This window comes from Monodelphis domestica, chromosome 3 (assembly GCF_027887165.1).
Source record: "Monodelphis domestica isolate mMonDom1 chromosome 3, mMonDom1.pri, whole genome shotgun sequence".
In the NCBI taxonomy this organism is placed as follows: Eukaryota; Metazoa; Chordata; class Mammalia; order Didelphimorphia; family Didelphidae; genus Monodelphis; species Monodelphis domestica.
Window position 1 is genome coordinate 167,815,931 of NC_077229.1, and position 14,994 is coordinate 167,830,924.

The following is a 14,994-nucleotide window of genomic DNA, read 5'->3' on the forward strand; positions in this document are numbered from 1 at the left end:
CTATCATATTGAGAGTGGTAATTTTTTAAATCAATGTATGTAAGGAACTTCAGAGATGGAAGCCAACTTGTTAGAATTCTTCTCTGTGTCTACTGCAAAAATCAAGCTATGTTTTGTTTGTCGTTAGAAAAGTTCACATAATGCAAGGGAGCAGATAATATCTGATTATCAGATAATGAGGATGATTTAACAGTATTAGAAGTAGATAAAGCACTCTACATATAGTATATGGAAATATAAAGATTATTGTATGACCATCCCATTGTGCTTAGTGCATGAATTTTATTTTATCTTTTAATTTCTCCATAGCTAGGCTGGCAAAACTGCTGATTTTCATATGGACCAGGAGCCAAGATGGGTTTTTACATTTTTAAACAACATGTTTAAAATTATATAAATATTATGTTGTTATATTATATTATTCCATTATTCCATATATATATTCCATTATATTATTCCATATTATCACAGTCTTACTTGTTTAATTTTTAACAATCCTTCAAACCTTCCATTAACTGTTTGATTCTGAAATTCTTGGGGGAAAATAAAAATATTTTAACCGCTCCCTGCTTCATAGCATTGCATTAAGATAGCATGTTAAAGCAACAGAAGGTCCTAACAAAAGAACAGTTTTAATTTCTCATTTGTCTGGTATGTATGTTCTTTTCCAGGGGCGTGGTCCCTTTTAGTCAGAGGAAGAAGATGTTAGAAAAGGCAAGGGCAAAAAATAAGAAGCCCAAATCTAGTGCTGGCATTTCCTCCATGCCCAATATCACAGTTGGCACCCAGGTAAGTTGAAACTATATTTGGTATAGAGGATTTAACCTCCATTTAAAAATTACTTTTTTCATAATGTTTATATAATTTAATCATAAAATCAAATACTTATTTAAGGTGTCTAACCTCAATGGGCACATGTAGTTATTCTTCCTTTTTAGCAATACTATGCTATTTTTTATTTAGGAAGACCTGAATAAGTCTTCATACAGTCCTTAACTTTATAAGATTTCTAGTGTCCAACCTTCAGTTTCCTCACGTGTAAAATGGGAATAAAACCGTCACAAGATGATTGAGAATCAAATGAGATAATATTTAAAATGTTTTACAAACCTTAAAAGTATTATAAAGAAGTTATTCAGCATTCCAACAGATTATTGTGGGAAGCTTGCTTATTTAGGGTATGTGAAAATTCTTGAATTCATTATTTTTTTAAATAGTTTCTAATAATTGGGTAGCTTAAGTGCTTACTAGGGAGCAGTTGGCATGTCAAAGACTTGCTTTAGAACTATATGGATTGTTTTGAAGTAATTCTCAATATGCTTTGCATTGGTAGCTACTCAAGCTCTATGTGAATTGTGATCAATACCTATTTTCTAGATGTATTCCAAACGATATCAGAGAAGGTAGGATGAGTGAGAGGAAAAAGCTTCTTTTCATTTTCTCTCTTGAGGCAATAGTTGTTTTGGTACTAGCTAGCAAGATATGGCCAGTAGCCTAACATTTGGTTGTAGCACATAATTAGATTAAAGATTCAAAGCTCCATATTGTTATTTCTCAACAGCAGCATAAATAGAAATTGTGTTTAGAATCTATTTTTAATTTGGGCTTACATATATAATTATTTGAAATAATTATTAAGCCTTGAAAATCACTATTTGTTATAATTGTGTCAAAGCCTACATTTCCTCATTTATGAAGTGATTTTGGTCATCAACCATCTAATTCCAAAGGACCTTTTCAGCTTTCCAAAAATTCTAGAATTCTTTTTTATAGAAGCGTTCATTTTTTTTTTGCTAATTTTATTATTGATAACAGTAGTATTCTTACTTGTTTTTCTTTAAAAAAATTTAATGGTAATACTGGATATCTCTAGTCTTAAACATTGCTTTCACTGAATTTTTCTCCTAGTTTCTATGCAGCATATACCAGTTCCATATTGTGCCTGTGGCCTATATCCTTTTATCATTTTTCACCAATCATACATATCCCTTTTTGACTTTCTAATTTTAGAATTGCATTATGTAGATGACTAATATATTCTCAATTGAATAAAAATAAAGATTTCTATTGGTTTTAAGTCTTTTTTTTCCAGCTAGATTAAATTTTTAGCAAGTTCTAAAGTAGACATTTTATTATTATTACATTAAATTACCTAAATGTAGGTGGAATAAGGAGAAATAATATCTAAAGGATTCATGAAAACACAGTAACATACTGTCATAGTGCTTTTTTTTTTTTAAACCCATACCTTCATCTTGGAGTCAATACTGTGTATTGGTTCCAAGGCAGAAGAGTGGTAAGGGTAGGCAATAGGGGTTAAGTGTCTTGCCCGGGGCCACACAGCTGGGAAGTGTCTGAGATCAGATTTGAACCTAGTACCTCCCATCACTAGGCCTGGCTCTCAATCTATTGAGCTACGCAGCTGCCCCCAGTGCTTTTTTTTTTTTTTTGATAGCTTAGCTCAGCAACAGATTAGACCAGTTTGACTCAGAATAAATAAATAGGATAGGATTTTGAACAAATGCTGGGGAAAATTAAAGTTTGAGGCTGTTGCAATTGACAATAGCTTCTTCTATGGGAAGTTAAATCACATATCAGAGGAATTCTCCTTGGCTGAAAAGTAGAAGGACCATTGGTCATTTGTTATGTTCAGGCATAATTAAGATTCATAGGTTGTATTCATTTTCAGCTGCATTTTTTAATTAAAAGGACAATAAATTACCATTCTTATCTACTAAGCAATTATCCCATATTTGAATAGTTTTCCATAATATTTTAGAATTTAATCTTATTAAACCATGAAAAGTTTCCCTATGTAATTATAAATTTTTTGGAAAACTTCTTGTTTTTCTTACTAACCTAATCTCGGTGGCAAACCCTTTCAGGAAATCTACAAGAGAAACAGTATGGGAAACAGACATCTCAGTTGCTTTTTATATATGCCACCAGTTTATATTTCATATATTTCTATATTTTTCCCCTCCATCAGTCTTGTAAAAAACCTGATTATTTTTTAGACTGGAAACTTATAGAATGGGGTAAACCAAGGCTTTGGATTCTTAGTTCTTTCCACTATACTGCTGATTCTTGTCTTGTCTCCTAGATTATAAATTCCAGAAAGACAGAGACACTCCATTTTTCCCACATATTTATTTTTTCAACACTAAAAAAAGTGTTCTACATTCTCTCTATACTGTCCCTTCTTCACTGGGAAGGCAAATAATGAGATAATACCGATTCCATATGTGAACCCATACAAAACATATGTCCACATTAACCTTATCATGTAAAAAAAAAAGGCTAGAAAAATGAAGTGAGAAAACTATTTTTGTACTCTAGGTCATGGCGAGCATAAAGGAGTGGGTTGGCATCATTGGGCAAAAGGAAAGCTAGAGTGAAAATTTGACTGTCAGAAAGGAGTTATAGCTGATGAACATGGAGGTGAATAGGTACTACCTGCATGATCTTGTGATGTCACTTAATCTGTCATTCTTGTCAATGAGTATTTATTGCCTTATGCAAAAAGTTTAAGCAGTGGGCATGCAAAGAGAGTCAGAAACATGTCCTCTGTCCTTAAGGAGCTCACATAAAATGATGCACATTACATGCAACAGTTATATTCATAATAAGATCTATACATTGTAAATGAGAGGTAATCTAAAAGAGACATAAACATTTGGGGGGTGGAGTATGGGAAAGGCCTTGTTCTCAGAATGTAGGATTCAAACTGAATCTTTTAAGAATTCTAAGAGGTAGGGGAAGGGAGGGAGGGCCTTAAAAAGGCAAGGCCTGGGAGACAGTGTTTTATTTTCTTTGCAAGGTTGTAACGTGTAAGATAATAGAAAAAGTATGATCATTCCAGGTGTTAAGGGCTTTAATAGTCAAAACAGAGAGCTTTACATTTGATTTTTAGAGATAACAGGGAGCCATTGCAGTTTTTTAATGGGGAGTTTGGTAGATTCATTAGACTTAAGCTTTGGGAAAATAAATGCTGTACTCAGTGGATATCCTGGAGTACAGGAAAATGAGTCAGGGACACTGTCCAGAAGGATAATGCAGTAGTTTAGTTATAGATTTGTGCCTGTACCAGGAGGTGTATAGAGAAAAGGATATAGGAGAGATGTTGTCAAGATGGAAATTGACCAATTTGGGACTATCTTAGCTGGGTACAAGTGAAAAGTTGATGACACCTATGTTGTGATCCTGGTTGACTACCAGAATTGTCATGCCTTCAATGGTAATAGTTTTAGAGATTGAGGAAAGATAGTGAGTTTTGAGGAACGATAGTGAGTTTTATTTTGGATATATTTGGTTTAAGGCGTTTTTTAAATATCCGATTCAAAGTGTTCCCTATGTGATTGTTATAAAAGTATTGCTCGGTAGAGATAGTAGCTCTGGATATATGATTCTGGAAATCTTTTTCATAGACATGATAATCCCAAGGTAACTGATGAGATCATTAATTGAGATAGTTCTGAGGGAGAAGAGAACAAGGCCTTGAAGGGTACCTATGGTTAATCAGTGTGACCATGAAGAATCCTTAGCAAAGAAGAAGAAAGCCAGGAGAAAGTGATGCTTAGAGAAGCTTGAGAGAAGAGTAGAAAGCAGAAGAGTGTCATCAACTGCCAAAAGATTTAGAGTTATCAGGAAAGAATAGAATAAGAAAAAGGTATTAGACAGCAATTTTAGTACAATATGAGATGAGAAGTCAGATTTTGATGAGTCATGAGAATGAGAGGAAAGTAATTGGAGGCATCAATTGTAGATGGGCTTTTCAAGGAGTTTAGCCACAAAAGAAATGAGAAGTATAAAACTAAAGCTAATAGGAATAGTAGTCAAATAAGGCTTTAAATTTTTTTTTTAATTTTTTTTAAGACAGTGGAGACAAGTGGTTTTGCAAGCAAAAGTACAGAATCTAATAGAAAGGGAGAACATGAACATTCGTGAGAGAATAGGGGCATGATAGAAGAATTATATGGAGAAAATGAGATAGAATGGGAACACCCTCTTACTGCTAAATGTGAAATTTTCTGTAGCTTCATTCAGTGGTATTTGATTATGAGGAAAGTTGAGATATAATCTTAAGGTTGAAGAAAAGTTTATAAGACAAAGAAGCAAAGTGTGGTAGTGTAGAAGAGAGTGTGGCTTTGAATTGCTTCAGCAAAGGGTCACATTGGGAGAGGAGAGTAGAGTTAATGATCTATAAAAGATCTGAAGAGTAGAGGATTTGAGGGTCATAGTGAGGTCAAAAAAGAGAATTAGAATCATAAGGTAGAAGAAATGAGATTCTTAGGGACTACAACCAGAGAAGGGAATTAATAATTAATGAATCTAGCAGTGGAACATGTATGGATGATAACAAGATTTAAGAAAGGTATGACCATATTTTTATGTAACTGATATATGAAATTAGAAGTAAGTCATAAGAAATAAGTAGTTTAAGAACATAAGAAGTTTATAGTGTTTGATGGAAAATTTTTGTGTATATTGAAGTCTTATTCTATAATGGCAGGAGTTAAAGAAAATAGAAAGACTACAAGTCAGCCACCAAGTTAGTTGAGAAAGGGAGGGAGACCCTTGGAGGCTAATATATTGCAGCTATTAGAATGTTGATTGAGTGATAAATAATGTTGATTGAGTGAACTTCAGTGGAAGAGAGGTTGCCATTAGAGGGAGAAGTGTGCTCTAGAGGAAGCGGTGGCATTTGAAGATCAAGAAATAGTCCTTTTCTTTGTAACCAGTTATTCAGGGGATTTGAATGGAATCAAATATGTACAGGAAAGGGTACCTGGGAACTCCCTTTCATAAGGAGTGAGCCAGGTCTCAAGGTGAGGAAGATTGGGGAAGGATGAAGTTTAAGATGAAAGCAAGTTTGACAAAGGAGCAGGTATTCCATAGAGTCCAGTGAAAGGTGTAGGTAAATCTGAATTTTGGGGTATCTGGGGATAGGATTGAAGGGAATCGATGAAGGGAATAATAGGTATTGATAAATGGGTAATGGGTTTTGTACAATGTTGATTGGTAGTTCTGGATCGATATAAATCAGAAACTAACCATTGAGGTAATTGTTTAAGCAGAGTATCAGTGGCTGAAGAAAGGTCTGTTTAAGGGAAGTAGGGTAATTAGACTGTTCAAGGACTTCTTTCTAATGTTGTAGTAGGTAGAAATATTGAATCCTGTGAGGCCCAGGATGGACATCTGATAGCAGGTAGCATTAGGTAAAATACAGACCAAATGATTTGAAACAAGAGGCATGATATAGCAATTTAAGATAGCTCTGATCTGAAAAATGTTCCTAGTTTATTAAAAAAGCCCTGAGGTATAAAAGCTAGGGATGGGCAGCTTCCATCAGGGGCTGAGATAGTGCAACCTAGGAATTATCTATAGTAAAGGGGCTACTTGCTGCATGGCTGAGTCCAGGGATGATAAAGGGTTTCCTGGGAAATTGCAGGAGCAAATGACCAGAGATGTGCAGCCTGAATTTGAAGTTATTAACACATGATTGGTTACCTGGGAAATGCCAGGAATGAAGGGGTGGGAGTTAAATTCCCAGAGATTTTCTCTGGAGAGAAGAAATGTATGCTAGGCTACTGGGGAAATGATTCTGCATAACTGATGGCTTGAATTCGGGCCTGCACACAATTTCCTTTCTAATGCTTTTAATTTAAGTAGAATTAGTCAAGTAGCATGTGTGCTAGGTTACAAATATGGTAAATGAAACAATCCCTATTCACAAGGAACTTCCTATGTGCCTATTTTCTCACTTTGTTAACTATCTCAGTAAAGTCATAGATCTAAAGCTTGCCCCTGACATATTCTTCCCCTCCCCTCAACAAATGCACAAATGTTCTCCACTGACATTTATTTTGGTGTTTTAAGGTTTGCCAGCCTACGGAGACCCTGGGAGGTAGTATTTGTCTTCATCTTAGCAACAAGAACAGTATAAAGTATGGGTAGTAGCTGTCAAAAAGCCCTAGATCTACAATGAAACAAACAAAAAAAAAAGGATTATATTTGTCACAAATTAAGGAATCAAGTTACTGTACTGTTCTATCCTAATCCTAAAACTTTATTGCTTGCTTCTCTGGTATTTTTCTTATTTCTTTCCTTCATGTCCATTCTGTGATGCTTATGTAATCCTACTTTTTATAAATAATGTTATGTAAACTCTGTGTAAGATTGCTTACTGTTTCTGTGAAGGGAGAAGGAAATAAATAAGAGGGAGGATAGGAAGGAGGGAAAGAATTTGGAACTCTGATTTAAAAAGATGAATGTTTAAAAATTGATTTTACATATAATGGGAGAAAATGTTTTTAGAATGTTACTGGGGAGTGTGTGTGAAATAAAAAACAATATTTGATGGTTATCTGTTTACTGTTAACTTTCTTTTAAAAAATCTTCCTATTCAGATGATAATTTTCTTTTCCAGGTATGCTTAAGAAATAATCCTCTTTATCATGCTGGAGCAGTTGCTTTTTCAATTAGTGCTGGAATTCCTAAAGTTGGTGTATTAATGGAATCAGTTTGGAATATGAATGACAGCTGTAGATTCCAACTTCGCTCACCTGAAAGTTTGAAAAATATGGAGAAAGCTAGCAAAACTACTGAAGCCAAGTAAGTACATTTAATGAATTATTGATGTTACACTATTTTAAAAAATCCAGAACCTTGTAAGGAGCTGCAACAACATTACATGGTAGGGACACTTACAAAAATCCTATGAAAACTTAAAAAAAATTAATTTGAAAAGCAAATTTCAGTGTTATTAAATCAAGAAGATACCTAGTAACAACTGAACATTTCCCTAGAAATTTATGTATAGTGAATCTGTGTATAGAAGGACTTATTGATCATTTGGTATTTTTAGTTTCTGCCTTCATTAAATTCAAGGTAATCATCATCTGCCATCTTAAATAGAAAGGTTAATGAGAAGAATTGATTATCAAATAACATGGAATTTTCCTATTGGTGTCTTTCATTAGACCATACGTTCTCTTATAAATTCATGACTATTCTTTTTCTAAAATTATTCTTTATTTCCGATCAACATTAGTTAGATCTGCTGAATCATATTTCATAGCTTCTTACTATATTACAGATGATAAAGCTTAAAATATGTAGAAATGTATACTGTGAAGGAAATGCTTCTAATATTTTTGTGTTCTTTTTTTCCCACCCTGTGGAAATAAACCATGAAAATGTGGGTCTCTGGTGATGGAAAAAGAGGATGCTTGTGACCTTACTCTAAAGAAGCCCTCTTCAGTCAGATTTTAAAGAAAAAAATTCTGAAGCTTTATAATTAGCCTCTTACCACTAGTGTCCCTGTCTATATGTTAGATTTTTTAATGTAATACATTTTAACTATTCATATACCAACTGTTTGATGTTAGTAAATAATAAAAAAAACCCACCAATTTATTTACTAAATTATCAAATAAACTTCAAAATCTTAGGTTGTTGTGGTCATCTAAAACTGTGGTAGAACCTTTATAAAGTTGACTTGAAAGGTACAAAGTTCTATGTCCTTCTTTTTCCTCACTTTTGTTAATCTTAATGAAAATGAAATTAAATTGGAAGTAAAAGTGATTTTAATAGAGTTCTTAAATTCCACGTGGATGTTACTATGTTTTTCTTGTAAAAGTATATAAATTATTACTCCTCATTGGCTTAACAGCACCATCATGGTTCAGCCATGTAGTTATATTTATCCTAAATCTTGTTCTTAAAAAGTCTTGTCTGATATTGATTAAAAAAAAAAAATCTTGGGGGCAGCTGGGTAGCTCAGTGGATTGAGAGCCAGGCCTAGAGATGGGAGGTCCTAGGTTCAAATCTGGCCTCAGACACTTCCCAGCTGTGTGACCCTGGGCAAGTCACTTGACCCCCATTGCCTAGCCCTTACCACTCTTCTGCCTTGGAGCCAATACACAGTATTGACTCCAAGACGGAAGGTAAGGGTTTTAAAAAAAAAATCTTAACAATTATTCTCTAGTTTTAAATCTATACATTTACCTTACTTTTGGCTTGTTCAAATTTCAAAGTCGTAATACTTTTTGGAAGATTTGTTTTTTTCCCTTATTTTTGGTTTGGGAGATTTGAAAATGATTAATTTTTCTTACAAGAAGCATTATTAATTTAAGATAATGAGAGTATGTACCATTTAAGCTTCTCAAGTATCATATAATTCTTGATGACTGGAGTGGTTCACAGAATGAATTGCTGGTTTCATTTCTTTTTTTCTTGACTTCATGATATCAGATGAGATTTTTTTTCCAGCTAACAATTGCCTGATGGCATTTCTTTAATGGACATAAAATAGATCATTAAATAAAGACTTTTATCTGCAGTAGTTATGTACCCTAACTGGAGTTAAACTAACTTGAATTGAATGTGTTCTATGCTTCTGGTCCATAGATTAGGAACCTTGGAGATAACTTAGTTTTGATCTCTGTGACCAAAATGTGAAATTTCTTGATTTAGGACAAACAGGGAGTTAGTGCTCCATAATTTGATCCTGGGTTATTCCCTAAAAGTGCTGCTAGATGGTCCAGCGGATAGAGCAGATGGCTTGGGATTAGGAAGATTCATCTTGCTGAGTTCAATTCTGGCCTCAGATACTTCCTAGCTGTGACTCTGGCCAAGTTATTTAACCCTGTTTGACATAGTTCCTCATCTGTAAAATGAATTGGAGGAAGAAATGGCAAACCACTTTGCCAAGAAAACCTCAAATGTGGTCATTAAGCATTGGACACAACTGAGAAATTCTAAGTATGGTTTAATACAAAATGATTTTCTCAAAGTCATTTTACCAAGTTTTAATGTTGTATTTTTTTGATAACCTGTTTTCTTACTGAGAAGTAAAATCTTATTTTGAATTTTAGACCTGAAAGTAAACAGGAGCCTGTGAAAACTGAAATGGGTCCCCCACCCTCTCCAGCTTCCACATGTAGTGATGCTTCTTCAATTGCAAGCAGTGCATCAATGCCATATAGTAAGTTGTGTAGCTTGTATAGATTGTTAAAAATAATTTTTTTATGTAGTACTATTAGCCTATATCACTGTAATATTTTTAAAGGTATGACCATAACTTAAAAACTGATTCTAAAAAGAAAAAGTTCTTATAATTTTGACAATACTCTCATCATACTGAAGTAATATTGGTATTCCCAAGATAAAGTAGACCCTAAGCTAAAATGAATTGGTACCTAAATTAAATCATGCTCTACAGATATCTATAGAGAGTCAGACAAAGAACTTGGTTGTGGCTACTTAAAAAAATAATAATCAGGGAAACTCTTCATCACATTTTTCAGTACTTATGTTAAATTTTAAAAAATACTGCAATGAAGGAAATGACAAGATAGGGAAATTCTAGGAAGAACTGATGCAGTCCTGTATTACAAATGAACAAAAACTATGCCTTGGAGTCTGAAGACTCTAGTTTGTGGTCCTCCTCTGATATTTACCTGCTCCATGATGTTAGGCAGCTACTTCTCCTCCCAGGTCTTCATTTTCTTTTTCTGTAAAATGGAGGGTTTGGTTTAGAGACTTCTCTACTCAGGCTCCAGATCTGTGATCTTAGCTTGCACAAATGCTGGTTGTTTGACCCTGGGCAAGTTACTCAACCTTAGATGTCTCATTTGTAAAATGAAATAGTCACTTCTAAAGTTCTTCATTTCTGAAGCTTTGATACTTTGTCAACAGTAGATCAAAGATTAAAAGTCTTCATTTCATGTTGGATAGTGTGGTGGACTAGCATTTATCTTCAAATATTTCTTCAGATATTAGTTATGTTACCCTAGGGAAGTTTACTCTCTTCAGCCACGTAGGTGGTACCATGAATAGAGTCAGGTTACCCAATTATATGATAGGTGTTATTGATTCTACTCTCCCAGCATCTTGTAGCTATCTTCTCTTTTCCACTTCCATGCCCACTGACTTATTTCAGGACTTTATCACCTCTCCCCTCCTATATAGTAGCCTCCTAATTGGTCTTCCTACCTTAAATGTCTCCTCCTCTAATTTATCCTCCATAGCTTCCAAAATTATACTTCTAGAGCACAGGCCACTCCTTTGCCTAATTCAGCTTCATTGACTTTTTATTGTCTTTGCTTGTCATATAAAGTGTATTTCAACCTGTTTCTGGTCAATTTCTTTTCCTGGTGTACTCTATAGTCATGACCTCCTGACACCCTTAAAACTCCATATATGCCATCTTTTCTCCTATTGTTAAACACTTGCACAAGTTGTCTTTTGTGCTTGGAATGGATTCAGTCTTTACCCAGAACCTTTTTGGATCCCTAGTGTTCTTCAGAGTTTAACTCATAAGTCACCTTCTAAGGTCTCTTCTGATTCCCCCTAGTTGTATTTCCCTTTAGTTATATTACTTGTATTTATTTTGTTTGTATAGTTTTGTATACTTATTCTAAGCATTTTGTACCCAATAAAATGGAAATTCATTGATGGCAGGAACTCTCATTTTTTCAAATTTGTATTCTAAGACATTGCACAGTACCTGACTTTTATTGCAGGATGATAGGGTTTAATTCTCCTTCCTCAATCCCAGATATTCTATAGTAATAAGTTTGTGGAATTTCATGGGATATTGTGCCCCATTTTCCTAATTTTATGGTTGAGAAAACTTAACATTCAGAGGATAAGTGCCTTGCTTATGGTCATAAGAGTAAGTAACAGAACTGAGATTTGAACTCAGGTTCTGTGTTGAAAAATCCAGTATGGTTTTTTTACTACACCGAACATGAAATCAGGACAGACGGATTAAATTAATTGCATTCCAAAGAAATAGGGTGGTATATACAATCCAATCTTAAAAATAGCATGGGATCATTTTACAACACAGCTTAGGGCGAAGGGAGAGTTTTTAATTTGTATTTATTATTATTATTATTATTATTATCATTTTTTAATAAAACCCATATCTTCCATCTTGGAATCAATACTGTGTATTGGTTCCAAGGCAGAAAAGTGGTAAGGGCTAGGCAATGGGGGGTAAGTGACTTGCCTAGGGTCACACAGCTGGCAAGTGTCTGAGGCCAGATTTGAACCTAGTACCTCCCATCTCTAGACCTGGTTCTCAATCCACTGAGATACCCAGCTGACCCCCAGAGTTTTTAAAAGTAGAAAAAAATCAAGCATTATTACTCCTGAAAAGGATGTTGTTAGTAACTATGATTCCATGTGCCTAGTTTTTCTCTTAATGATGAAACCTAGATGGAAAATAGCAGAAAAGAATCAACAAGCTTTCGGAAGCAGTTCTGTACTTCATGCCACATTTTCAGTCATAGCTAATAAAGCTGAAGAATGTTAGATCTCACAGTGTTGATGATTGATAGGAAAATTCTTAGCTTGGTAGAATGAAAGACAACAAGGAGTCTTTTGTGCATAACTTGAGCCAATATAAGATTCCTTGACAATCACAGAGATATATTCCTCACTGGCAGTAATTACTATCTCTTAACATAAAAAATGAGAAATTAAATTGGAAAATGTTAATTCCTAAACGGCTTTTTCTCTGTCATGGATGGCATTCTTAGGTTCAAATGCAGGAACAATTTCTGAGATCTGGTGCATTCCTTTTGTCAATATAGTCAGGATGATATAGGGCCCCTTTGAGTTTTATGTTGACTCAAAAGAGATTGGCTGATATAACCTACTGAAGGCATTAGAAAGGTTCTATAATCTCATCTGTTATTTAGAATTTAATTCTTTAATTTGTTGAATTATTGTTTCTCTGTGACAAGTATTTCTGGATAAATAATAAGTTGGACCCTTAGTTAAAGAGGAGGAAGAAAGTGATTAGATTTATATTATATTTCTAAAATTGGACCTAGTTCTAAAATATATCAGTATAAGGAACTTCATCCAGGAAATTTGAGTTGAGTTAATCATGTTTTGAGGGTGAGAGATAAGAAATGAAGAGGATTAATAAAAGGCCAACTCAAATGCTATACAAAATACATATTAAGTCCTAGAAGAAGACTTCAAGGATGTTGGATAGTTTTCTCTAAGCTGTAAGGAGAACATGGATCAGAGCAGCATATGATAATACAGTATGAATGGGTTTTGATCTGTGATTAAAAAAGAAGTATAGCCATGAGATTATAAATCCATTGAAGTATGTGGCATTGCTAAAATATATATATATTTTTTGTTAATTTCTTTAGAATTTGTAAAAGGGCAGGGGATTGTCAGCTATACCCCATTTGTTCTCATGTGAATGAAAGGCTAGCTCAGTGGACTGTTTATATGCTGCCTAGTTTTATGTTTCAATACATCAAAAAAGTTTGATGCCATGCAATTCAAATTCAACATTTTAAAATCAAGTAGTTTCTTCAGATTCTGGTTTTAATTCTCATACAGTAAATCTATGGCACAATTATATATAATTTATCATATTTTTCCACTTCTTAACTTCAATTTGGGTTTATTTAACCTATTATTTTTTTCTTAATTTCTTGTAGTATTCAAAAAACTTTGTTACTGTGGTTGCTTTTTTTTTTTTAACCCACATGTCTTTATAAAGATGTATATAGCAATTGTTAAGACATTTTGCTCTTGGGCATTTTATCTTTTTATATTTTAACATTATTATTTCTTTACATATAACATATTTTTCTCATATTTAGATGAAATCTATAAAGTCTCTTAAATTTTTTTATTTTTTTGGTACTTACCATTTTGTTGTTGTCTAAGAACGACGACGGTCTACTCCAGCTCCAAAAGAAGAGGAGAAGGTCAATGAAGAACAGTGGTCTCTTAGGGAGGTGGTGTTCGTAGAAGATGTGAAGAATGTTCCTGTTGGCAAGGTTTGGAGAAAACCTTTGTTCTCTCTTCTTGAGATGTTAAGACTTGACTTAAAAGTGCCCTAATGATATTGGTTACATAATTTCTGCTTCTAACATAGGCAACTTAAGTTTTAAAGAATTCTTCAGCGTATTTTGGTAATAGCATTTCTAGATAGTTCCATTGTATTCTCCAATCTGTGTTTTATTTTAATTATTGGTATCATTCCATTTATGGATTGAATGAATCTTAAGAGTTGTAATAAACTTTAAAATGCATTTAGTCTAGTATTTCACCCAGTTTATGAATCCTACTGCTAACAATAACTGCATGTCCTCCATGGAATTTTCCTGTAATGTTCTTCCTCTTTTGTTTGATAACTTTCTAATACATAACATTTTTAATTAACTTCATTTGTTCCTTATGCCTTTAGTGAATTTATTGGATTAAAAAAACTCCATGATGAATAGAAATTCTTTTGTCTAAACCTCATATTATCTTCTGAGTCCATAACAGTGTCCTGTTGTTTGGTAATGAATAGCTGCAATATCTAAGAACTTAGAGCCAAGGAACATGTTTCTTCCATCCATTTTTAGACCTTTACAAATTTTCATTTTTGAAAATTCAATATTCTTCTTATCTGTTACCTTTTACACATTTCTCCCCTTCGTTCTAGATAGTCTACCCTAGTTATTTATTCCTTAGATGCTATTCCAGTATTCTCATGAATTTTAACTTTTTACAAAATACATTGAATATTGGGCCAGGTGGCAGTTGACCTATCAAGATATACTTTGGACTTAATATAATTAAAAGTATAAATTGTTCTCCCTCGGGGATTAAGTAATTTGAGAAACTGTGTTAGCACTGCATCTTTATAATAAAAATTACAAATTTAGAGCTGTGCCATTCATTCTGTCAGTCGGTGATAATTAAAATAATAATTATTATTGGTAATTCATTTGGATGAACAAAAGATCTAGAAAGTAATCAGATGTAGAAGGTGGAAGTGGTGGCCTAAAGATGCATTACCAGTTGTCATATTTTATTGCAAAGCAATAATATTCAAAATTATATGGTACTGGGTGAATATGAATAGTAGAAGAATAGACTGTTGGAACAGATTATATAAGCAAAGCCTAGAGAAAATTAAAATGATATTTCAATATTTAATTAATTTAGGAAAATTTAATA

The 14,994-nt window shown here is 33.6% G+C and overlaps 1 protein-coding gene across 5 annotated transcripts in view; it reads left to right on the plus strand.

The window, feature by feature from the left end:
- The window catches only part of UBR5 (ubiquitin protein ligase E3 component n-recognin 5), a 185,300-nt gene that overhangs the window by 102,884 nt on the left and 67,422 nt on the right, over positions 1 to 14,994 (plus strand). For all 5 annotated transcript variants that reach the window (XM_056823240.1, XM_056823244.1, XM_056823241.1 and 2 more), the window contains exons 13-16: positions 672 to 789; positions 7,430 to 7,614; positions 9,879 to 9,988; positions 13,711 to 13,823. In XM_056823240.1, the coding sequence (XP_056679218.1) occupies positions 672 to 789; positions 7,430 to 7,614; positions 9,879 to 9,988; positions 13,711 to 13,823 (526 nt within the window). The remainder of the gene's footprint in view (positions 1 to 671; positions 790 to 7,429; positions 7,615 to 9,878; positions 9,989 to 13,710; positions 13,824 to 14,994) is intronic.